This window comes from Xiphophorus maculatus, chromosome 22, assembly GCF_002775205.1.
Source record: "Xiphophorus maculatus strain JP 163 A chromosome 22, X_maculatus-5.0-male, whole genome shotgun sequence".
In the NCBI taxonomy this organism is placed as follows: domain Eukaryota; kingdom Metazoa; phylum Chordata; class Actinopteri; order Cyprinodontiformes; family Poeciliidae; genus Xiphophorus; species Xiphophorus maculatus.
Window position 1 is genome coordinate 18,514,215 of NC_036464.1, and position 26,233 is coordinate 18,540,447.

General features: G+C 41.0%; 1 protein-coding gene across 24 annotated transcripts in view; it reads left to right on the forward strand.

The window, feature by feature from the left end:
- The window catches only part of LOC102237123 (ankyrin-3-like), a 132,035-nt gene that overhangs the window by 55,561 nt on the left and 50,241 nt on the right, over positions 1-26,233 (forward strand). For 20 of the 24 annotated variants that reach the window (XM_023327322.1, XM_023327323.1, XM_023327335.1 and 17 more), the window contains 15 exons: positions 9,544-9,645; positions 9,758-9,856; positions 12,366-12,464; positions 13,295-13,393; positions 15,389-15,574; positions 18,896-18,994; positions 19,809-19,907; positions 20,011-20,109; positions 20,673-20,870; positions 21,882-21,980; positions 22,089-22,187; positions 22,269-22,367; positions 22,446-22,643; positions 24,440-24,538; positions 25,709-25,807. In XM_023327322.1, coding sequence (XP_023183090.1) covers positions 9,544-9,645; positions 9,758-9,856; positions 12,366-12,464; positions 13,295-13,393; positions 15,389-15,574; positions 18,896-18,994; positions 19,809-19,907; positions 20,011-20,109; positions 20,673-20,870; positions 21,882-21,980; positions 22,089-22,187; positions 22,269-22,367; positions 22,446-22,643; positions 24,440-24,538; positions 25,709-25,807 — 1,773 coding nt within the window. Of the gene's footprint in view, positions 1-3,100; positions 3,181-9,132; positions 9,405-9,543; positions 9,646-9,757; positions 9,857-12,365; positions 12,465-13,294; positions 13,394-15,388; positions 15,575-18,895; positions 18,995-19,808; positions 19,908-20,010; positions 20,110-20,672; positions 20,871-21,881; positions 21,981-22,088; positions 22,188-22,268; positions 22,368-22,445; positions 22,644-24,439; positions 24,539-25,708; positions 25,808-26,233 lie in introns of those variants that run through there. The other 4 variants (XM_023327328.1, XM_023327330.1, XM_023327324.1 and 1 more) reach the window with 3 other exon arrangements.

The window sequence follows — 26,233 nt, forward strand, 5'->3', positions numbered from 1 at the left end:
AGAGGCAGACGCAATAATCCAGCCAAGTCTTCGGATCGGATTTACATTATTACATACCTTGATTGTATTTGTGTTTGATCCTGTGCACAAGCTGTGCTCCCTTCAACGTGCATTTCTCTCTCTCCTTCTTTTCACTCCATGCCTGATCGTTTCTTCGTCTTGTGTGCTTACATCCTGACCTGTTTGTCCTTGCAATGACCGTCCTATAAACCTACCCCCTCCTTTCTGTAGGATGACCTGTGTACGACAGGTCAGTCTGCTGCACAGACAGATATTGATGTGTGAAACTTAAGTGTGTAGACTTCACCTGTTCAGCTGACAAACCAGTTGGATAAAATCCAGTACGGCATTCGGGTTCTGATGCCACTTGATGTTTCTAAAGTGCAGCTACAGAATAACTCCATGCTTATCAATGCAGCGGTGCCTCCCATGCGATTAAAACACTAGAACCTGGATAGCAAATTGCGCAATTTTTCTTAATTTTTTTTATTGAATCTGGGTGAGCTTGGATAAGAAGTTGACATGAATTGTGCACCCATTTTCATCCGTCCCTCCTCTCTTTGCCAAGTCTCCCATTTCTCCCATTCCTCCGAGCGCTATCAGCTCACGTTCTCTCCCGTCCCCCCACCACCCGTTGCCGGTTTCCTGTCCCAGGTGAGAGGGGGCCGTGTCCTTGAGCACGCTCTGTGCAGCAAAAGCAGCAAATATCTACCCGCTGTGAGTGTGTTTGTCTTCTGCGTTTAGCATAAACATCAAGATTTCCTCCACACAATGAGGATATTGGGGTTTCTCATTCCTCCAGTTGAGGTTTAAGAAATGCAAGACAACAAATGCACATAGCCAAAAGCCATTTCTCTTTCTGTTAAATTTCAACAGATTTTTTTTGTTATTATTTCATGGCAGCCTGAGTGTCCAAATCTAAATGCTGTAAAAAAAATAAATAAATAAAATAAACTGAGAGTCAAGCTGAAGAGAAGTGAGTATTAGAGAGAGCGTGGGTTGATCTTGAGAGAAAAGGTCAAAGATCACTCGAAAAAGAGTGACTGTTGTCCTGTTCTACAAAGGTTGCATGTCTTATTGTAATATTTGTTACATGAAGAGTGACCTTACAGCCAACTCACTACAATTAAATTCATTAAGTAGAGTCTTTGCTCACATATCCACAGGATTAAATGTAAGCATTTGCTGTAAATAGAAATGCAAGTAGAAGAAAAAAGTCCCCTCGTTTGATGCATAGAATCAAAAACGTGCGTTATTGTTTGAAAAGGCAGGATTCAACTGTGCCAAAATTATTTTCCACTGCCAGGCCTGAATCCCCTCCTTTTCCTTAGTAACCCTCCCTCGTAACTATGGCAACCCAGTCTTTTCCCGAGGAGGATTGCTCACAACGGTGTTAGCGTGAAGGAGCTCGTGATCCACCAATCACACGTCGCGCTCGCCTCTTCTGGTCCAGAGCATCTGTCACTCCCTCCGTCAGCTCACTTCCAGGACTCCCTCGGTTTGAAATCCCCCGCTGTTGTCAAACTCGTTTTGTCTCCTGTCTCAAAGTACAGGGATACACCCACAACAACGCCAGTATTATAAGACATTTTAATTTTCTTTCTTTTTTTCTTACGCTTCTCCTTGCTCGATCTCAAATAGCTGGCACGTCGAGGGCACCATCTGTACAGTAGTAGTTCTTTTGCGGGATAACCGTTTCACACACACAGACAAAAAAAAGTTTGGTTACTTTTGTAAAGCACTGGATTTAGAGAAATACTATTCAGAATTTGCTATTCTAACATATGACCTTAAAATATATGTATGATTCTACAATTTTTATGCAGTTTAGGGCTCACAGGTACAGTCATAATCAATAACTTAGAATATGTGCTCTGATTAGGCTTGCTTTTTAAGGAAGTATTCAACATATTTTTCATTATGGACACATTTTTTTAGGTTTAAAAATGTTTATTATTAATATTATTATTATTGTTATTATTATTATTACTATTATTATTTTGGTGTGATTTAATATTCTAATCTTAAATCCTGTGTTTTCTTTCTATTTAAGCAGAAATTCATTTAAAAATAGTCATAAGATCAGCAGTCTGTATGTAATGTATTTCACTTAGAGAATTGAGTTACTGAAGCAAATTAACTCTAATTTATTGAATAAGGATGTTTCATTCTGTTCAGAGAACTCTGTTGTTGTTTTTTTATCAACATTTAATGCTTGTATCAGATGAGCCAGACTGCAAATATTAAAGAACTCAGAGTTTTTGCTTATCTTTGCGTTGTCATAGCCACAGAAAAATGAGTCAAGGAACACTGAAGTGTTGTAGAACCTCCTGTAAGACGGCATCAGATGACCTTTCACCCTCAGGTGTAATTACCCAAGATCAAACGTACAGTGTAGATGCAGAACTAATGTAGCATTTTCTCCTCTCTGCTGCTCGTATGGATCTCTGTGCACATGCTTCTGCGTTGTGCTGAGGCGTAGCTTTGAGTGCCTGGAACAATCAGTGGGGGTGTGAGTTCTCCATGTTCAGCTCCCACTCAGCTGACTGCGGCGGTGCGCCTGGTGGAGGGGCAGAGGGTGTCCCTAATACTTAAGGAAAAGCCCCTAATCCTATGTTAACGTCTCCTCGTTGACGGGAGAGGGACACCCGCAAGGTCCTGAGCCCTTGAAGTAGCGTCTGGTGTTATTGTTTGTCCCCTGCTGCATTCAAAGCCGCCCCTTCCCTTCTCCTCCCTCCCTCTTCCCCAGAATCGCCAGTATGCATACAATCACCACTGTGTTGGGATTCCAGGTATAGCAAGCCCAGCCTGGGGTGTGTGTGTGCACTCACAGCAGCACTGACACTAGTCTTTGTTTGGGGAGCAAAAAAAAGCTGATTAGCAGGGCGACAATAAAGAGAGGAGCAGGCTGGCAGACACTACGGGAGAGAACGAGTGGGAGGGAAAGAGAGGGAGAGTGGGTGGGATAACACGGCGGTTAAGGGGGGGTGTTTTGGTGAAAGTATTTGTTTCAGCTGCTATTTTCAGTTTGGCCCCTCTCGCTGCTCGTAACCTTGGATATCTAGATCACACCGACAGCCCCCCATCGGACGCCCACTGCCCCCCATATGCTCAGAGTAAATGAAGGTGAGGAAGAAGAGAAAGGAGGCAGACAGGGATGGAGAAGCCTCAGCTATTATGGTAAGTCAGCCTCCCCATCTCCTGCGTCTGTAAGGAGGCAGGGATTTACCCTCGTTTACAGATTTAAGAAAAAAAGAGAAGCACAGGAGGGAAGGGATGGGGAGAGCGAGAGGGCAGCAGAGGGGATTTGGCGTGTGTCCTCTCTGCAGCGTGAGCGCTTTGTTTACTCACTATGTAGACTCCGCTCTCCTTATCAAACCTCCTGCCATCCTTTCCCCTCTGCTCACCTCTTTACCCTCCTGTCCAACCCTCGCCCTGATGTGCATCGACCACAGAGCGGAAGGAGCCCAGAAACTCCCACCGCTTGCAAGTTTTCCTCCCCACTCTGTCACCTGAGCCAATGGCTCCTTGCACTTTACTCCGGTTGGGCTGGAAGTTTGTGAGGCTGAGAAAGCAGCTCACCGACAGGCTGAATAGATGACTGACTGGCTGGCTACTTGGCTGCCTGGCCACTTTCATCTCAGATTTCAGTTTCCATTATTGGGAGGCGAGAAAGAAAGAGGCAAAGAACTTGAGCATGATTGTGGAAGAGGGTGCAGCCTTTCTTGCCCGAGTAAGTAGTGCTATTATTGATAGTTAGGCTTATGTTTTGAATATATTTTGTGATACTTATTTGTTGTTGTATTTTGGCTTGATGTTAGAGAAATACTTACACTGTTAGAATTGCAAAAGATGTGAATGCAGGAATGCAAAAACTACCAGGACTCTTAGCAGTGGTGGCTGTGCAGCTAATCTGATAAACGTTGCAACATTATGCAAAAAAAAAAAGCATTTTTATTTCTTGTTTGTATATAAGTGAAAAAGATGGAAGTATATTTTAAGAGAATGGCTTGGCTATGTATTTATTTTGTAGGCATACATGCTTTTAGGCAGCTCTTATTTAATTTTTTTCTGATGTGATGAAAAACTACTCAAGTTGTTTTTTTCTACTTTCATGCTCAGCTACATGCAAACATCAGGCATCTGCTTTATATTTATCTCTCCACAAGAAATTTAATAAAACATCTTTAATCTACCATAAACCAGTTATTGGTTCAGATTGGAAGCAGGGTCTATTTTTTGCATCCACCAGCAGTACTTTAAGATGCTACCACATGTGCACTTGTAACTTAACGCTGAATTATAATTTTAATATCCCCATGTCAGCATGACGCCACCAGGACCATGTTGGCTTTTTCTCTATACATCCAGCTGCTCATTGAAGGCCTCCAAGGTTTGTTCGATAACGTTGGTGAACAAACAACACAAGACAAAAAGGAATGTACGAGGTTGAAGTTAAAAACAGAGTTAAGCTGTAAAACCAGATCCCAAAGTTCAGACATCAGTGTTTAGTTGGTCATCTGAAAATGGAAAGAATATGGCAAAACTGCCTGCCAAGTCAATGTCAAATTTATTTATATAGCACTTTAAAAACAGGTTCCAAACTGCACCAAAGTGCTGCACAAAAACAATAATAAAATAAGTTGATAACAACAGAAGAGCTACAGTATCAGGCCTCAATAAAATGTCAAAGAATAAAAATGAGTTTGTCAAAGGAAACTTCATGGTGTCATGTTAACAATTTGCCGCAAGTTAACTAGGGAACAAATATAGCAGAAGCTGCTTTGATCACATTAGGCCAAAGTTGATCTTTTGGTCGATGCATGTAGTTTTTTTTTAAGGTTTTGTTGGCTGTAGTGGCCTTTATTTAAAAGTAGTTCAACAGTAAAGAGGGTAATGAGAGAGGGGGAAGGCAAATGTCGCCAGGCCAGGAATCGAACCTGTGACTACCGCCATGAGGACTAAGGCCTCAGTGCGTGGGTCGTGCTTTGCTCCTGCACCACCACAGCACCCCGATTCATGCAATCTTATTTGAAGACTCTCACTCTCCATATCCCTTTGGGAAACCTGATCTCTATAACGAAACACAGTCTTGAACGCATCATGCTGTGGGAAAGCCAATTATTGTTTTCCTTGCACTTAGGAATATGCACTGAAAAAGTCCAAGGGTGCATAGTTAAATTTTGCACTTATTTTTCCATAAAAGCCCCAAAAACATCCTCCAGTGTAAACATGTCAGCAGCCAATAATTCTTTAACAGGCTCATCGTATTTAACTGTGGGAGGCAGAATCTGTGAGAATCTGCTCAAGTTAATGAATTTGTTTTGCTTCACCTCCTGTGGTAAAGTGACTGCTGCTGTGAGGGAGTGTTTCGGCGCTGCTGGCCGCTGTGGCCCTCATCCTGACGCCGCTGGCTTTGTGCTCCCAGCTCTGAGTTTTGTGTTGTCAGGAGAGCAGAGGATCAAGTTAAACAATACAGCTGCTGCTGTTCTGGCTCTTCTCCTCTAAGCTCCCACTGAGCCCATAGTGGTGACATCAGTGTGTGCTTGTATTGCGCGCCACTATCTCCATGCAGGTAAACAACATAAAAAGAGCTTGAAGACTTTTGCAATAACATATCTTTCTTCTTTTTAATGTGACAGTGGGTGCACATGTTATGATTTGTTTGTACTTTGCTATGTGCCGAAGTGACATCAAGGAAGTGATGCCGCCCAGGTATCTGTCTTTAAACGGACTGAATATCCAGCATATCTGTGCTCGGATATCTAAGAAATTGCAAAATGTGATTAAATTAAGCTTTAATGGTAAATCAGCTTGAGCTCTTTCAGCATGAAGTTTGAATGTTCTCCAGAAGGCGTGGTTCTTCAATGAACTGCTGACATTCCCAGCGAAAACTAAAACGCTGTCTATGAAGCATTAAAGTTCAGAGTAAACCGCAAAAGTCTGCAGGACCCACTGGATTGCTTCCGCATTAATTTTTCTTCTGAGACGCACTCACAGACAGCGGCCACTGAACAGAGATTGCAAAGGGCTGAGCTTTTCCTGCATTTCTGGCTGTTCTGAGTGCAGCTGGGAGACAGCACATGTAATTTATCGCCTGTGTGTCAGATTTGTGTCCCTCATCCTCACCCATCCAGCTAACAGTAGATTAATGCTCTCCGTCAGGCTTAACCTCGATTTTAATGGCCCAGTTTCCTTTGACGTTTGATCTCTCTGCGCCTAATGACGTTCCTTTGCTTTACGTTCCTGCCGCATGTAAATCCTCATCCACAAAGACCTTCACGCCCCTTATTCTGGACAGAACGTAGACCTTGAAGTTAGTCTTAGAGATTTTCTAGAGGCTTCTGTGCATAATTGAACAAAAGCAGTGTTGTGCTTGTGGGTAAAATCTACTTACTCTGCTTAAAGATGCGTTGGCAGTCGCATGATGTATAAATAAAAATTTTAAAAACACTTGAGGATCTCATAAAGAATAGCTTAGCAAGTGTTCTCAGACGCTAGCACTTACATAACTTTTCAATACTCATAATTAAAGTGTGTTCTGCTATTTCTGTGATTAAAGTGTAGTACATATTACTAAAAAAAAAACCCGCAGGTTTTGTCTTGAATCTAAAAATTATACCGCATCATATGTGTAAGTTTACATAGTTTGTTGCCTTGGAGCAACAAAGGCTCAGTAGGTCACACACCTGGACGCTAAACTCAGGCCGCATCATAATGAACACACATTTCAGTTTTTGTAAAACACTGGATATCTGTTTGGGTTTTATTCAGACGTGAAAAACCAACAAATAAAAATACTTACATTATGTTACAGACATTGCTGTGGGAGAAAAGATGTCACATGGTGAAATGGTCATTTTGTTGAAAAGTTACTGAAACTAGACTTTTTCATTGCTTGAAGCAAAAATGTTTACTTTATCTCACTTTAATAATAATAAAAACAAGAGAACAGAATAGATGCAACAAGCTAATTAATGCTTTGAGATTTGATCGTTGTTTCAGGGTAAGTAATCTGGAGCAACTAATACACTAATTACAAATACTTTTGCTCAGTAAAACGTTCCTTTATGACACAAGCAGCAAAAGCAGACAGAGATAGGAAGCAAGTGTTGCTATGGAAATATGACATGCACTTAAAACAACCTTAAAATTTTTGGCTCAGTTTTTTTTTAGTTAAATCAGATTGTATAAGTGTTATCTGAACTCATTCAGCAGACGTATCAATTCGCCTTTTAGCTAGTCAATGTTCAAGCGAGAAAGTATTTCATGAGAAATATTATAAGTTTTTCCATAACATTTAAAATGGCCATAAAATAACGCTAACATAAAGTAGGGGAACAAATGGAAAGACAACCTGTCTTGCATAGTCTAGCTTCGTCATCAGAGTCACATTATTTCCATTCTGTTAGAGAAAAGCTTGTTCTGTTAATTGCGCAGATATCAACATGTAGACATCTTAACAGGACAATAAAAGTCCAGAGAGTTTACCTCAGCAAATGTGTGGATGTGTGTGGTGACGGCATGGCAGAGTTAAAGCTGAACTGGAGACAAAATGTTTCCAAAAGGTCAATCCGAAGGTCACCACAACTGTAGCTCAATGTCCATGACTTTCAGAAGACTTTATTTTCACACCTTGTTCTGAGTTCTGCTCTCACAGTGAGTCACACACATTCTCATACACTTACTTTTCAAATTTTTGTCAAAAACAACAAGCTTTGTAGTATTTTAGTAGGCTATATGATGGAGTAGTCTCTATTTACTAATTAACTGGCTTTTTCAGGCTGTTGCACAGGTTTTGATAGGGGTGTCAGAGTAAAAAGGGGTTAGAGACAAAAGCAAGCCTGACTTTTTTTTCAGACTTTTAGTTGAAAAAACAAAAACCAAGAAATATTCATCAAGTTTGTAGTTATACCGTGACAAAAGGAGGTATAAATGTCTTTTTTAATTGCTCTGTTATCCCTCAATGGAGAAACTTTCTGATCCACAGTGTAAGTAATTATGTTTGTAGGGTAGAAAGGGGCATTTGACATTACTGAGATTTCACAGTCAATGCTGCATTTCTCCCACTTATCGTCATCTAGCTGCAGTCTCGATGAAAACATGTTTTGTTTTGGCTTCATTGATCGCTTATGAACCACTCATATATTTAAATGTTAGAGGGTTTTATTGTTGACATGATGGCCACTCAGGCCTGAATCCTGACTTTTCTCACAGCCATGAGAGCAGAGACATCATTAGCGATCCATCAAACCGTCCTATGAGAGTTGAGGATATGGAAAAAAGGACCAACAAATGTGTACATGCCAGCTGATGGTCTGCAGCGATATGACATTTGGCTTAATGGTTTCTTGTAATCAGGAAATGACTGGTTCCAGTTAGCGTGGCTTCATTTGCCATTAATTTGCGTGTCTGCCCATGAACAGACGAGCAGCAGTATTTTTCCTCCTCCACTTTTATTTACAGATTGTTAGTGGAAAACTCTGACGCTGGATGTTTTGCGTGGTCACAATTTGGCTCTGAGCCACTGTTATTTCAGGACAAACTTAGCAGAAAGGGAGGAGGAGGAGGATAAAGCGTTGGATTGTCCAGTTTGGCCCCGCTGAGTTCCTTCCAAGTGTCTCTGGGTGCGAGGCTAAATTTAGCAGGTCTGGACCTTTTGATAATTCAGAGGAATTTGGACTTTAAGCTTCTGTTATAAAGGAGCTTTTCCCCCTGTCCTGATCTCAGCAACTCCGCTGCTGAGTTTTACAAAATGCTCCTTGCAATGCCGCTGCTAAGAAGGGGAAAAAAATGTGCAGAGTTTGCTTTGTGTCATTTCATGTCAAATCTGATGTCCTGGGAGCCAGCATAGATACAGACAAGCAGTGCAACCTTTGATTCTTTTTTTAGCCTTCTCCATGTCTTTGTTTTTTCCCGGCTCTCTTCTCCTCTTCCATACCCCCTCGTACTCTCCACATTTGTTAAACAGGGGTGCGAACATGCTTACCTCATCATTTTTTTGGTGTGCAAAGCCCTATTTCTGTATTGGGATAAAGGACAGCCGAGCAGACTAGAGGGTGCGCTGCTCTTCGTAGCACAGTGATTGTTTCGCTGGAGAACTGCGTGGAAAAGAGGAGGGCTCTGTGGCAGCTGGGAGGACCACCCGGTCGCTGAACTTCCGACGCTGGGGAATCACAGACATTTGGATGGAGCAAAGCTGAAATAACAGATAGTGTGGGATCTGATGGGGGACTGTTGAGATGGCAGGATGTGGAGGACTTCTTAAAATGTGATTTGAAATGCTAGCTGGTGGACACAACTGGATTCCATTACCGTGACTATCTGTGGATGCTGACTTTGGGTGTTTTGCCTTCATCAAGATGCCATTAGATCCCTGAGAAATAATGTCAGAGTTCTACCTGGTACAGTGATGCTTCTGCTTTTGTTTTCTGAATATATATTTTTTACAACAGATTCAATTGGGTATTTACCTTGCATCACTCTTCTTTTGCTCTTGTTCTTTTTTTTTACTTTCTTTTTTTTTTTTCCTGTTTTCTCCAGTCTGACAGTAATGCTAGTTACCTGCGAGCTGCCCGGGCGGGGAACCTTGAAAAAGTCCTTGACTACCTCAAGTCTGGAGTTGAGATTAATATTTGCAATCAGGTATGTTTTACTAAAATGCCAGCCTTCGTCCAAATGTCTGTTTTCATCTGTAAAGAAAAGATAAAACAGACTCTGCAGACTCTAACTACTCAAAATAATGTTTCTCCCCCAGAATGGCCTAAACGCTCTTCATCTGGCCTCCAAAGAGGGACATGTAGAGGTTGTTGCTGAGCTGCTGAAGCTCGAAGCCACTGTGGATGCAGCCACAAAGGTAAGGCACGCCCAGCCTCGCATGAATGTGGGCAAAACATGGCCGCCTTTGTTAGAGTTCAAAGCAGAATCTCTAATTAACGAGGCTCTGGGGATTTCCTCTGCCAAGAGGTACATTTATATCATTATGCATATTCAGTGTGATCGGTTGGATTAAAAGGTACACGGCTGTGAAAAAAGTATTCCTACTGGGGTTTTTTTTGTTTGTTTGTTTTTGGGGTTTCTTGCATTTTGACACAAACTTTTCTAATCATCCAAAAAATGGATATCAGATGCAGATAATCTAAGCAAATACAAAATGCAGTTTCAACTTACAGAATCATGAAGTTACAGTATTTAGTCACATTTCAGAAAGCTGAAACCAATTACTACCAGATCTGTAGGATAAATAGATCAGTTCATTAAGACCAGTCTGACTGCATGAAGTAGGGTAATAGATGTTTATCAGTCTGGAAAATGTTACAAAGCCATTTCTGAGGACTCCAGTGAACCACAGTGAAAGCTATAACAAATGGAGAAAACATGGGACATGGGACATTGGTGAACTTGCCAAACTTACTCAGAGAGTGCATCAACAATTCATCCAGAAGGTCAGAAATGAATCCAAAACATAAAAAACATTTCTTACTTTCCTCGTTTAAGGGTCAGCGTTTGTGATTCAACAATAAGAAAGAGATGGAAGAAACGCCATGCAATGGAGAACTCTGAGACGAAAACCACTGCTGACCAAAACAAAAAGAAAAACTCACAAAGGCTCGTCTCAAATTTACCACAAAACATCCTGATGATCCCCTAGACTTTTTGGGAAAAGTGTAACGTAACTATAGAAACATGAGAGGGTGTACAGCAGAAATGAGAGTATACTGCACCAGGACCTGGACAACTTAATGTGACTGATTTAACCGTGAATTTAATTTTACCATAAATTGCCAGCTTTCGGATTTTGACCTTACTCTCACACAAATTTAGCTTTTGTAACAGCAACACCAGCTGTTAATGGCTCAAAAACACAAAATCAAAGTGTAGACTTTAGTCCGCGACCTTAAACAGGCTGCTGATGCTTGAAAACCCTCTAATGTGGCTGAAAGAAAAAAAAATTGTCAAGAAGAGTGAGGCAATATTTTCTCTACAGAGATATAAAAGATTCATTGCCAGCTACTGCATGGTAACTGTTTCCACCAAGGGTTTCAGAACCAGCTGTTAGTTTTCACTTGAAGTCGGGTTGGTTTGACATCTTCCTAGAGCAAATGAAGTAATTTAAAAACTGCTTCATGTATTTATTTGGGTTGCCTGTCTGACATTACAGCTTGTTTATTAGAAACATTTAAGTGAGCCCCAAAAAAACAACAGAATAAAAACTGTAACAGGAAAATTAGATTTCCATACCACTGCATAAAGCAAGTCAAACAAAAGGAGCGGAGGCAGGATACTTTATATGCTGCATAAATAGATATCCTATACTCAAAAAGATATCACATCACTATTCTGACATGGAAAAGGGTTCAGAAGCGGAGCCAACGGAAACATTATTCACATTTGTACCTTGAAGGCTTTTTATTCCTATTTTGTCGACTGGTTTGGCGTCTCTGCCCCGGGCCGCTCGCCTGGTGCTGACATAAACATGAGATGCAATAAAATATTTAAGATCAAGGAGAAAATCTCCAATTAAAATATCTCTGTACTGTGACCCTGAGGATTCTTAGGGATTAGTTTGGATGCTGCGTGCATCTTAATGTCATCAGATGTTAGGATTTGGCTCAGCTTTTGTGGGCAGCAGAGAGGATACCTTGATTTAGGGATTTCTGATGTTGTTGTGTGTAGCCAGCCTTCTGACATTGTTCTGCTCTATTTGGGGAGAAAATACAGTGTCATGCTCGACTTTGATTCATTGAATAATGTATGCCATACCTTTCAGTCTTTTTATTTGCAAAAACAATGTCTACAATGTATTCTTTCCACAATTTCTGCAATTATATGTTGCTCTAAATTGATTTTCCTCTCTCCCATGGGATTGCAGTAAAATACATTGAAGCTTGTAGTTGTAATGGCATTTCAAGTGGTCAAGTCACTACCTATAACTTGTCACTTGTACCTTTTCTGAGTCTGCTTTGAATATCAGATGTGTGCTTAATTTCACTGCGACTGAACGCGGTAAACGTGACCAATCACTGTTTTGTCACAAGCACATTCCATATCATATAGCCAGAGGACAGCGTGAGGGTCAGCCCTGCCTTCACTCTGACCTGGACACATTCGTAGAAGGTTGGTGAGGTTTTATTTTTAGGCCAGGTCTCATTTACGTGTGGGATGTCGGGATCGGAAGTGACACATAGTTGGCAGTGCGGCCAGGGGGATGCCAGAGTCCCCAAATACCAGTTCAAGCATGTGATCGGTCGGGATGGGATTTACTAGATCACATGGATGCGACCTACGGTGACAAAGAGCAAAAATGGTCGGACAGGTGGGCCAGAGCTTAACGTGCATTCCCTTGGCTGTTGTGTGTAATCCAGAAAGGAAACACTGCTCTGCACATAGCCTCACTGGCTGGCCAGGCGGAAGTCGTCAAAGAGCTGGTTACCAATGGAGCCAACGTCAACGCACAATCTCAGGTGGGACACGCACACAAACATTCGCCTACAGATAAAAAGAAAAAAAAAGAAACTAAGGTTCCCCTGCTCCGTTGACCTGAAGCCAATATAATGTAATCACACTTCCAGTGATGCACAGGTTTGTTGGGCCTGATAGTGTATCAGGCAGTCAGTGACATTGTGGGAATCACTCAGCGGAAAGGATTTTACTGACAGAAGGTGGCAAATTGCCAACTAGGCCTCTGCGGAAAACTGCTGTCCGTGCATTTTAAATGTAACTCTGTCAGATCAAGGTGAGAAGCGATGAGAAGTCTGACTGCTTCTCTTGAAGCAGGGGTCTCCAGCTCCCTGCTTGAGAGACACCGTGCAGCAGCTTTTAAATGCACCCCTGTTCCAGAAACACCCAGACAAAACGATTGGCTCATTAGCACACCTCCGCAGTACTTTAATGGCATGTTAAGGAGGCTTTTTGGTTATTTGATTGGAGCATGCTAAAGCATGAATGCATCTAACAGTTGCAGGACAGTGTCTCTTAAGAACTGGGGTTGGACATTCCTTCATTACAGCAGATAGATCCAAAAACAACACACGAGTATTACATTAAGGGTGTTTGTGAGGATGTTTTTTTGGCTTGATTTTTGTCGCTGATGTTGTCAGAAATATTGGCTGAATCTGAACAAAACACAGCTGCATTTTGAGCAATCACAGCCCGTCTTACGGAGCTGATGATATTTTTCTGAAATGAATTATGTGGTTGAAGATCCAGTGAACTTGAACAAGTCCCTTGTGTTGACCTGTTTGTGACTGTAACTGCTTGTGTGCCTGTGTTTTTTTGACACTGGGCTGTGCAGAATGGCTTCACCCCTCTCTACATGGCGGCGCAGGAGAACCACCTGGAGGTGGTGCGGTTCCTTCTGGAGAACAACGCCAGCCAGAGCATCGCCACCGAGGTAAACGTGTGCGCGTACGTTCTACTCGCACGCCGGTTCAGTGGTGTGTTTCTGTGTCAATGCTGTCGTACAGTTCGTCTCCATGCGTTCGCCTCAGTCACTTGTGGTCTTCACAGCTGTTGTACTAACCACGTTCCTCTCCTCTCCTCCTTTTGTTTCCTCCCCCTCCTCCCTTTTCTTGTCCCGCCCCCACCCACTCGCTCTGCACCTTCCTGTGTCTTCGTCTGTCCCTCCATCCTCTCGGCTGTTTGCTGCCATGGTGTTTTCCCTCATCCTCTCTGTCTCACATCATCACTGTTTCCTCCTGTCCTCCTGTTCCCACTCCCTCTCTCTGCCCACCCCCCCCACCCCCATCTCTTCGTGAGGGCCATGGCAGAGCCTCATTGATTGGTAGTGTATGTTGGTGGAGGCAGAGTGACCTTGAGTCGGTCACAATACATGGTCGGCTCCGCTTGCTGCCTCTCCTCCACCGCTGCTGCCGTGATTTAACGCCACTCAGTCTGTGGGACTCAAGCACACAAACACACAAACAGGGATAGGTAGCTGCTAGTGCTAATGCAGAAGGCAATGTACAGCTACATGCTACAAAATGGGACGTCCCTCTGACTTATGTAACACACACGCACACGCGCGCACACACACACTGATAGGTATATACTTAAAAGAACCATTGAATCAGCTGTATTTGTATAACATTTCTGATGAGCTGAATGGACCACGTGATCCAATTATTCTATATTTGAAGAAAGTTTGCAAATAATAAAAAATCCAGCTTCTTGATTTGCTGGAAAGTATTAAAGTTCATTAATTATGGATTTTATTTTCCCCATCAGAGCTTTGCAGGATTAGTGTGAAATATGTCACCACCAGTTGTAATCATTCGAGGGCTTTTAAAGAATTGGTTCAATTTTTTTTAAACTGAAGTTCTGTGAAGTTATCAGTAAGCATTTCTGTACCTGTGGTAGAAATATTTCATATGGCCCCGAGTTTGTAGAAATTGTTTGCTGTGGGCGTAGGTGTCAGACGGACTGCCAATTGTTTAAGTTAAATAAACTCTTTGTGACAATATTGAATTACTCTGAATGCAATGCTATACTAAATGTTTACACAGTCATGAGAGACAGTTATTCAGTTTTTTTAGTAGAGTAAGACCTTATTGCTAACAAAACTATCCTGGTGGAGAATGAGGCTGTTAAGTATCTATAGGTAACAGATTGTATCTTCCTGTACTTTGGGGATTTTATAGTTGTTGGGTTTTTTTATCACAGTTGATCAGGCAGTAGTCTCCACCAACATAATTTCAACATCAACCTTGTTCAACTATGCTAAAATGAATGAAATAGTAAAATCTGTGACAGATTAAAAAACAAAATAGATCAAGAGTTGCCAACTCAAATCTTCAAAAACAGATGTCCTTCGTGTTTTAAATCTTCCTCTGGTGCAAGACATCTCAATTTAATGAATGGTGTATTAATGGTTTGTTCACATACCGATCAGGTGTCTCTAGTTTTTAACTCAGCTCTGTTGGAAGCAGGGATGCATCTAAACCACGCAGAACACAAGATGTGCACTGTTAATATCCACCAACCAGCTACTCTGGCCTCCAGTGTTCACTTTTCTGCAAGTGAATACATCCTTTTTAGAAAAGAGCATTAGATAACATTCACTAGAGTTTGATGTCTTTCTATTAAGGGTTAGAGGAAATGTTTTCAATAATGACTTCATAAAACCTCATTTCAAAAAATCCCAACTATTCCGACACACTCTAAATATAAAGTCTGTCTTTTGAACAAATCAAGCTTGACTTCATTTGTTTCTTTGCCCCGCACTCAAACAGCAAGTCAGACATGTAAAAATGTGCAAGCAACATCTCTACATATTCTGCTCTAAAAGCTGCTTCACTACCATCACCCCGCCACTCTTCATCCATTCCATCTCTAAGTGAAGCATTTACCTGTTTGGCATCGGTGACCTTCTCTGTCCCCTCGTGTGCAGGACGGCTTCACCCCTCTGGCGGTGGCCCTCCAGCAGGGCCATGACCAGGTGGTCTCCCTGCTGCTGGAGAACGATACAAAGGGCAAGGTGCGTCTGCCTGCCCTGCACATCGCCGCACGCAAGGACGACACCAAGGCCGCGGCCCTGCTCCTGCAGAACGACCACAATGCCGATGTGGAGTCCAAGGTGAGCACTGGGGAAGTTCAGCTCTGATCCGGGTCCTTCGGTCGGCTGGTTAATGTCAGATTTTTGTTTGAACTCAAATGACTTTGCATTTTTCTATTGGTTTTTGTCTCTTGCTTTCTTTTCTTTCTTGTTATTGGAATTTGTTGCAGTTATTTACATTACTTTTATTTCTGGCAAAAAGGAGAAAGAAGTAAAGTGATTTTGAGGAAACTTGATTACTGATTGGGACACTGATTTACTATCCGCTTTGGGGTTGACTATTACACAAGACAATGAGTGCGATAATAGTCATTTTTTAAAATTTCATGTGTTCATATAGTGAAAAAAACACATGCCTACTAATGGTGTTACAAACCATCAAAGAACTCATAGTTTATACCAGCAACGTTCTTTACCTTTTGGATGCACGGCAGCCATATTGGATGCTGAATTTAGGATGACTTAAGGATGTCTGATCGTCCCAATCAAGATTTCTGACTTCAGGTGGAGCTTTTGTTGTATTTCAAACTGGAATTTAGAAAATTTGACCTCCAAGCACATAAAATGCCTCATAAGTACATTACTTTGCAAAGATCTCAAGTTATCCCTCTTTTTTTGTACTTGGTTTTATCGTGTTTATAGTCATCTTGATTAAAAAACTATTTGAATGTTTTCAAAGAACTATAAATTCAGCACAATTCTGCAGATATATTATTGTAAGCTACTGTTCTCAAACTGGAAATTTTATGCAAATTTGACTCAGGGTGCATTATTTCTCACTGAGCTCCTTCTCTCCTCTTTGCCTTTTCTGTTTTTTTCTCACTAACTGCCCATTTTCTCTTCTTTTGGCTGACTCTGTAGATGATGGTGAATAGAACAACAGAGGTACACATATATATCTGTACATTATGTAGTTTCCTCATTACAGTTCATAAAAACAAATAACAATCACTTCAGTGCCCCCGACCTGATGCAGTTGTGTTTCTGCAGCCTATCCCCCCGTTCTCCATTTTAGCTCATGTCTTCCTCCTCATCATTGCTTCATTATGATGTATACCTCAAATCATGGAGAAGAGTCAAAGTAAAAAAGCATGTTTATACCAAAATGTAAAAGAAAAAGTAAAATTTAGGTTTTCCTTGATTTAAATGGTTTCATGGTGTCCAAAAATGTCCAAGATTTCTCCTTTTGGTAAATTATTTGTAAATGTTGACAGAAATGTTGTCTTAATGTGTCCATGAAACTGATCAACATGATAACCAGTGACCGCATGAGAAGTGGTTATCATCCACTGAAAAGCTGCAGTTTGTCTATAATCTGCATGGGAATCAATATAAGCTGTAACACATCTTGCTGTCTAGCAACAGCCACTCGGTCTGTTGGTAGAACAGAAGAACTCGGTCTTTAGCATACAGTGCCTCGCAAAAGAATTTGCTGAACTTTTTCACACTTTGACTTCAATGCATTTTATTGCAGTTTTATGTGATGAACCAGGAGAGAGGAACATACTTAGTGAAGTGGAAAATGCATCTTTGCTTTTTTACATTTTTAAACCTGAGTCATTACGTTACAGAACCACCTTTTGCTGCAGTTACGTCTCGAAGTCTTGAGCAGATGTATCTCCATCAGCTTTGCACATCTAGAGACTAAAACCCTTGCCATTTTTTTCTCTGTGAAGAATCAGGGTTAGTAAGATTGATTGGAAAACATATGTGGGCATGTTTCTTAAGTCTTACCTTAGATCCTTAAAAAAACCAATACATAATGCAGTCACCACCACCTTGTTTCACTGTGTGGTTAATGTGCCACACATCTTGGTTTGCATGTTTGCTGAAAAGTTCATGGCACCACATGGCTCCATGGTAAACTACAAACAGGACATCAAGGCTTTTTTTAACAACAGATTCGTATTGTACAAAAACAGATCTGCTCATAATTGAAATATCAATTATATTTATTCCGAGATTGATTACATAGAGGCGGAACGTACAGTAGTTATATAGGTGTATATCACACTTTCCATATTTTCATCTGCTTAAAAACTTTGAAAACCAATGATCATCCTTCCACTTCACAATCCTGCTCTGTTACGTCTGGGTCTATCAAATAAAATCCAGAAGAAATATACTGACGTTTCTGCTCATAAAACAACAAAACGGTCAAAGGACATGGATACTTTCGCAAGGCACCTGCACCTCTAGTCCTAAATTCGTCCACTTGAAGCATTTTGCATGGGATCAAAGCAACAAACATGACACTGCTTCTGCGATAACCAGGGCCCCTTCGTCACACCAAAGTCAGGTGGCCACCTCCTGTGTGTGCCTGTTTTGCTTGGCTGTATTTCTGCCATTGGTAGGCCTGACAGTCATCTGGTATGATTCACCCAAAAATGGCTTTGCTGACTTAAAGCTTGAGCATCGTGGTAAACAAATGTGCATAACGTTCAGATAGATGAAGGGCTTTTGATGGCTCTATTAATTTGTCACTGACTCACAATTATTTTTAAGGATCAGATGACAGTTTCATGTTTAAATATCAATTAAAAACATTTCAAATTGATTGCAACTGTAGTGTTTTAGATAAATTCAGGGTGCAGAAATATCTCTGAATCTTCTGCCTTGCTAGTACTTCGTTCATTCTTAAATGACAATTTTGGTACCTAAAAATCTTTGTGCGAGATTCCCTCAGTTATTTGGTTGCCAGTTTTTTGCTTTTCTGGCTTTATCAGCAGTTTTAACTAACAATGTAATCCTACTTGATACCTGCCATTTAAAATGTAAAGAACTGGATTTATAGTTCATTTCTAGTGTAATAGTTTTCAACAGTAAAATGGTCAGAATGTCAAAAGGTTTAATCAGTCACTCAAATTCATGCATGCGTGCATTCACAATGATCTAATTATTTAGACAGACAAAACAAATAGTAATTGTACTAATGATGATAATAAGATGATGAAGATAAAACAGCAATAGGTAATGAGGAAATATAAAAACTGAGGTTTATTTTTGAAATAATTTTCTTTTCACTCAAGAAAATTCTGAAACACTTCAAACTCTGCTTTAGATTTTATACCATCAGCTCTTAAAGACACACATCTATGAGAGGGAAGGTGCTAATATTGATTAGCATGTAGCTGGACCCATGTGTAATGCATCTTTACAGACTTTCTCATAGAGAAAACGTCAAGTGTTAGTGATCATGAATTTGTCCTTGTTTAATGTAGACAAAGGCTGAGATCCTGACTTCTTTTGAATATGTGGTTGAATTATTTTCTAACATAATGCGTCTGTTTGTCTGGTTGTGTTTTTTTTTTGTTTGTTTGTTTGTTTCCCCTCAATCCTCAGAGCGGCTTCACTCCCCTGCACATCGCAGCACATTATGGCAACATTAACGTGGCCACGTTGCTGCTGAACCGAGGGGCTGCTGTGGACTTCATGGCTCGAGTGAGTTTACTCTGCCCTCTGCTGTCTGGTGGAAGTATTACCAACTTTTACCAACTTCCAGTAGAGAGACAAGCAAGCTCAGGCAACAGAGTAACAGAGAAATTCTTTTCATTTCTAAATGTTTACTTTGTTAACAATATTGACAGCGTGGAATGTCACATGAAAGTAAAAACCACTGCATCAGAAAAAGCTGACTATAAACCAAAAGGTCGTCTTTACCACTTTGATGCAACATGGATCACACTATAGTTGTCTATGACAAAATCAAATTATCTCTTTAATGGCCTTTTTGCATTTCTTGTATATTTTATAGATTTTACTCTGTACAATTACATTTCATTACATCAAATACATGTGCTTATTTCCTCCAAAATAATCCTATAAATATTTTCCACCGCAACACTATTAGATCTGAGGGCAAGTGCAACCAAATCCTCTGCCTCATCAGATGTTGCCTGCACCATATTTAATAGGGGCCTAATTACTGGGTGTTGGCTGCTGCTTTAAGGGGTTGCTGGTGTTTGTGCTGATTTTGACACTGATTACACGTCTACAACATCTTGCCAGGGCAGAAGGGATAGTTAGAATCACCCAAGGAAGAGGCTCAGCAGATGCTTGTTTTTGAATTTGCACCATTTATTTTCACTAAGGGTTGGCCTATGGTTGTTTAATTGTTGGAATTGCTGGTTAAATGAGAAATGGCTAATGATTAAATGCTTTAATTACAGTTTTATTCAACTGGTGCTGTTGGCCAATCAGAGGTAAATCAATTTGCGGTTAAATATTTATAGAAACATTCCTATTTTTCTATTAGAACGACATTACTCCACTTCATGTGGCATCGAAAAGGGGCAACAGCAACATGGTGAAGTTACTACTAGACAGAGGGTCCAAAATAGACGCAAAGACCAAGGTGAGATTACCCTTTCTTTCCATAAAAATAGTAAATTTATCCATAAAAGACCCTGTAAAGTATAATAAAGGGGTTGAATATTTATGGATTTATATGTTTTCAGGATGGTCTGACGCCTCTTCACTGTGGAGCGAGGAGCGGGCACGAACAGGTGGTAGAAATCCTTTTGGACCGAGGAGCGCCCATCCTGTCCAAGACCAAGGTAGCTACCCGAACAATAACTTTGTGAGCCGATGCTTTGCTCGTTAAAGGAAGAGGTCACAAAGACATCACAATTGTTCTTGGCTGTTAAAAATAAGGTCTCAGTAAGTCATACCTTCATCAATAACACTGACACATTTGTTTCAATCAGCTCCTCTAATCACACAGAGCGATTTGAAATCTGTTATCCAATCACACAGCAGAACTGTTGCTGTAGTGTTGTCGCATTGTCTCCATAACGTCTGTGCGACTTCTCCAGAACAGCCTGTCCTCGCTGCGTAAACCCTGCCGTTTGACCGCGCAGGACAACCAGTGTAACAACATAGACATTGTTGTAATGACCTCGTTATAACAATGCTTCTGTAACAGCAACTTCCTTCGCAGTTTTACCTGTACAAGCGCACGGCTGCGTCCTAACTGCCTGTGTTTGTCTGTCCACCTGTGTACGTGTCTGTCTGCGTGTGTCTGTTTTTCTTTTCTTTTCTCTCTCTCTCTTTGTCTGGATCTCTCCGTCTCCTCCCCTCTCCTTCTCTGTTCTCTCTGCCTCTCTCCGACGCCTTGTAGAACGGCCTGTCGCCGCTGCACATGGCCACTCAGGGGGACCACTTGAACTGCGTCCAGCTCCTGCTGCACCACGACGTGCCAGTGGACGACGTCACCAACGACTACTTGACGGCGCTGCATGTCGCCGCACACTGCGGGCACTACAAGGTGGCCAAGCTCATCGTGGACAAGAAGGCCAATCCGAATGCAAAAGCTCTGGTACGGAAAATGTTGGAGCAAACAATGCTCAAAATGGGTTAATATGATTGTTGAAATTTAGTTTGTGGACCAAAAACAAGTTATTTTGATGCATTCTCTTAATCTGAAATGACAGTCCAGGCCAAATAGTTGAATCGTAAACCCAACGTGGTGTTTCAGTTGAACATTGATCACAAATATGTATCAATAGCTTTAGAAGACCTCCTGAAGGGTCTTTGAAAAAGTCTTAACTTCAGTTGTTTTTTGAAAATGGGCCACTTTAACTTCCCTTCCAGACTGCCTAGAAAAGGTCCTCACATATCCAACCAGAATTAAGTTGGAAGCTAGTCGGTGATTATAATAAGCAAGTGGTTGTGCCGTAACTTGTTAAGGGACATTTACCTACATATTAGTGCACCACATTAACGCCTGTGTGCATATTATACACAGGCATATAATATGTCTATTCATATAGCCCAAAATGAACTATGTTTGTGTTGGTGGTATGTGTGCAGAATGTAAACCTGGAGCTGAAAGTCTATCAGCAGTTTTTTGTTGTTGTTGTTTTTTGCATAGAAGCCTAATCTTATTTTAGATTTCCAATTTTATCACAAACTTGCTTCGAGTGTGAAGAAAGACTTTGGTTGTGGTGAATTTTTCAGTTTGACTATAAAAAAAGAAACAATACAAAAGTAATATTAAAAAAATATTTAATATTGGGTGGACTGCACGAGTTTCTGTTTAAATCAGCAATTTGTTGATGAGACATTCAAGGGAAAACCGGAAGAAAAAATAGACTAAAAAAGGTTATTTAAGGTGCTTCCACTGTTGAACTTATAACTTAAAAAAATAAACCTAACCTAGTGTTTTTCCTCACTCCTTACTCATCTCCAGCTGACCTTTTCACCACATTTATTTTACTAAGTGATCATTTGCTTTCTTTCTTTTATCTTATAAACGATCTATTTTGTAACTGTAAAACGTCCAACGTTAACTAGATGTCACTGTAGTATTAATTGTCTCCCCATCTAGAACGGCTTCACTCCACTTCACATCGCTTGCAAGAAGAACAGAGTAAAAGTGATGGAGCTTTTGCTGAAGCACGGGGCGTCCATACAGGCCGTAACAGAGGTACAGCACCAAGCCGGAGCGCAGTTCTAACAAAATCTGATTTGTTTTGCTCTTCAAGCTTGACATGTTTTACAGACAGATATTTGAATCGTTACTGTTTCCGTGTAGTCTGGCCTAACGCCGATCCACGTGGCAGCCTTCATGGGCCACGAGAACATCGTTCACGCACTGACACGCCATGGAGCGTCGCCCAACACCACCAACGTTGTGAGTGGATGATATCTAAATGATGCTGATTGTGGTTTTGTCTAACTTCGACTTGAAACACGTTGTGTTTGTGACCTCTAGCGAGGGGAAACGTCTCTCCACATGGCGGCGAGGGCTGGCCAGGCAGATGTAGTTCGTTATCTGCTGAAGAACGGAGCCAAGGTGGACACCAAGTCCAAGGTTAGTGCAAAGCGCCTCATTGTGATTCATTCAGTCCATGGAATAACGCTAACGGTCACCTCATCGCTCTGCGTATAGGACGACCAGACAGCATTGCACATCTCCAGTCGGCTGGGAAAGGTTGACATCGTCCAGCAGCTGCTGCATTGTGGAGCCTCTGCCAACTCTGCCACCACTTCAGGTTACACGCCCCTTCACCTGGCCGCCCGCGAAGGGCATCAGGATGTCGCCTCCATGCTGCTGGAAAACGGTGCCTCACTTTCCTCCTCCACAAAGGTAAATCCCATAGATGTCAGGAGGTCAGGTCAAACGCAGACACTCGGGGAAACAAAACGGAGGTCATCCGGTTTCAGTACCACACTTCCCCGCTGGTAGGCCTCTGGGCTGCTTGTTCTGTTTTCTGTTCCACATCCAGTTTCGATTCTGACAATTGTATTTTGGGGGGCATTTGTAACATTAGGATTGTGACTGCACTATTATTTAAAACAGTTCCTGGAGTCAATTATGATTTTTGGTTCTAGCTCAGATTGCATATCCAAGTAGCGGCAGAGATCAAGGTAAAAAAAAGAGATGCGGAGAAGAATTATTGCAGCCGGTTTGTGGAAGTGTGCGACGTGTAGCTGGGGGGCGTTTTTAAAGGTCACCTCGATCGGTGGAGCAGATTAATGGAGGGTGAACCCCATGGTGGGCTCTTTCTCGCTAACACTTACTCACTCGGAACCTCTGGGGACTCCCACGGATACCGAGCAAGAAATGGATGCAGCTACATGTAAGAGAAGAGGAATTGGAGTTCAGTAACTACGAGTTAATTTGTGATCTTTACCGAGCAATTGTGTTAAGAGCAGCTTCTCAATCCAGCAGCCTGTCTTCTCCTTCACTGTGTGTGGAGGTCATGTGAATGCTGACTGTAGGCAGTCAGAGAGAAAGGAGGTCATGTGTTTCAGGGCAAGCAGTAATCTGTGGGAGTCCCACATTCCTTTGGAAAATATGACCAAATGTCTTTAAATATCTTCACACACGCATACACACCCGCAGGAAGCCGAGTGCTGCTCATTTTGTAGCATATTTGACTCACTATCTGAGGCATTTTTGATCCACTGTGTTTCTTTTGTGCGGTTAATTCCTTCTAACAGCAAAGCAGACACTAGCTTGATTATCGCTCTGGTCATAACAGGACCAAAAAAAAAAAATCTCAAGTAGGTAGTAACTGTTTAGGGTTCTCTAATCAATTTTTATGTTGCTTTTTACACAACAGCCAAAGTCACTTTTTAATGATCTATTTTACTTAAATGTGACATTTTATGACCATTTTTGAAACATAATTGTTATATAAAATTGTGCGACCGTTGATCTCCCTAATGTGACCACGCACTGTCTCAGATGGCGTAAACTTTAATCATTGTATCCACCCTTCTCCCCTCACATTAGCACACAAATGAATTCATTCACCATGGTAGTGCAGGCCTTTTCTTTTCAGACTTTCAAACCGAACCATAAAAATCCCTTCCCCTTATATTGTCATCTATATCTGTGCTTTTTGAGATCGCTTTTGCAGCCGTGTGCTACCACTTACTAGTCAAATTTGGACTCAAATTACATTCGGTGACCTTCCTAGCTCATTATCATGTTAGTGTTCAGTTAGACTGATCATCCTGACAGGTAGCAAGAGTCAGACAACATCACACTGATGAAAAAAAAGAAGACTTCACTGGCCCTCGTTTCTCTCAGTTGCCTGACCTAAGCTTCAGCTACAACCAATTTAATTGGTTTAAAAAATATATATATCATATTTCATCTCTATAAACCTTGGAGTTATTGTGAGTCTCTTCTTTTGTGTTGTTATCTGATTGTTAAACAGATATCTTACCCTTAGTAAATGAATTTTCTTGCATCATTACTTTTATAGCACAACCATTAGATTAGACTTAGGTCGGATGATTGTGTTATATGAAGCGCTATATCACTAAAATAAACTAATATACAAAAGCTTTAAAAATATCCCATGGACTTTCTTTACTTTTTATTTACATTGTATTTAACTCCACTGATCGGTTTTGCTCTGCGTCCAACAGAAAGGGTTCACGCCGCTGCATGTAGCAGCAAAGTACGGCAAGATGGAGGTGGCCAGTTTGCTTCTTCAGAAGAGAGCCCCACCTGACGCTGCAGGAAAAGTGAGGACAAAATTACCGTGCCTTTTCTTTTCATGAAGATCAAACTGTTCCCGTATGTAAGCTGCCAGAGGGTAAAAAGAGGGCCAAAATATAGACGAAGAAGTTGTCCAGATCTGGGGGTTTTAGTATTTCTGAATTGTTAATAAAAGATTGAAAGTCTTTAGCAGATGCAACAACTTGTTCTAATTCAACAAAGTGTCGGGAATAATATGCAAAGTGACAACAGCTGATGTCCATCCAATACAAATAGTAGATGCTCTTCCTGTTGCATGGCAGATTTGCCTTTTCTCCCCTGATACACTCGGAACACACACGCTGACACACTTTCTTTCTTCGGACAGACCCACTGGCAGTCGGCCACCACCTGAAAGTATTTATCCTAATAGCACTCATGTATGATAATGAAGCTCCCACAAATTCCTAAATCCAGTCTTTGTTGCCCACTTTTTTGGGATACCTTGAAATGATATTAGGGGAAATAAATTGTCGTTTGACTCTCCGAGGCTAAATGTGTGGGAAAACGGCGACTCCACTTTCATCAAGCAGATTGTAAGGATCGGTTTGAAGTCATTCTGCAGATGTTTGTAATGGCCCAACAGGTTATTTCTGATATATTTTGGCAGCAGCTGCATATAAAGCTGGCCTACTTCCTGTTCTTATTTTCTGATGCTGAAATTTATCCTAACATGCATGCAGGTTGGCCTCGTTATGACATGTTTTAATAAATCGCATGTTTTGCCAGCTTGACGCTGCAGTGTGGGAACTGAAGTCATTATTGTGCAGTAATAAGCTCTGTAGAGCATTTTAAAATAAACAGGTAAACCCCTAAAATGTTGCTGTGATGATAATATTTAATTTTTCTTTTAAATGTGGGACTTCCAGAGTCCCTCATTTAATATCAGAGTTTAAGTTATGAAAAAATTGAGAAGATTCATTGCATTTAATCTTGTCCATCTTATAAATGTGATTGTGGTTTTTTAAATATATAATGTCATACATATATATATATATATATATATATATATACTCTCCCAGTCTTCCTCCAGTTTTCTCTCCGTATTCTGTTGATTTGATGCTCTAACTTTATATTAGCATGTTTCTAATAGTACATGCTTAGTGATTTCTAATATTCTGTCTTGCATGCCCTGTTTGTGTGTGTGGGTGTCTTAGAGTGGGCTAACTCCGCTGCATGTAGCCGCTCACTACGATAATCAGAGAGTGGCGCTGTTGCTGCTGGATCAGGGATCTTCCCCTCATGCTGCCGCCAAGGTATCTACACATACTTCATTACTTTTTTGGTATATATATATATATTTTTTTTGTGGATTGGATTCAGAACAATAGGTCATCCCATCTCATAATTAGCTTCCTTTGAATTTTCTCAGCCAGGGAGACTTAGCTCTTGCATATCTACAGTGACTTCTAGGAAGTCATTTATAGTATAGTGATGCTTTAATGCTGTTTGTACTGCATGGAAATATTTGTTGATTTACAGTTTGGCAGTGACTTTTGTACTCCAGTGAAGAACAGAAAAATAATATAGAATGTTTTTGTGAAGAGAAAATATCATACAGCACTTGAGAGACTACTTTTCATTTCCTTTTTCTCACTCAGTCATTCCTTCCTGCACGTCTTTTTTTTCTGTTAGCTTATAGTAAAACATTGGGTGTGTATTGGGTGCATTTGGATTAATTT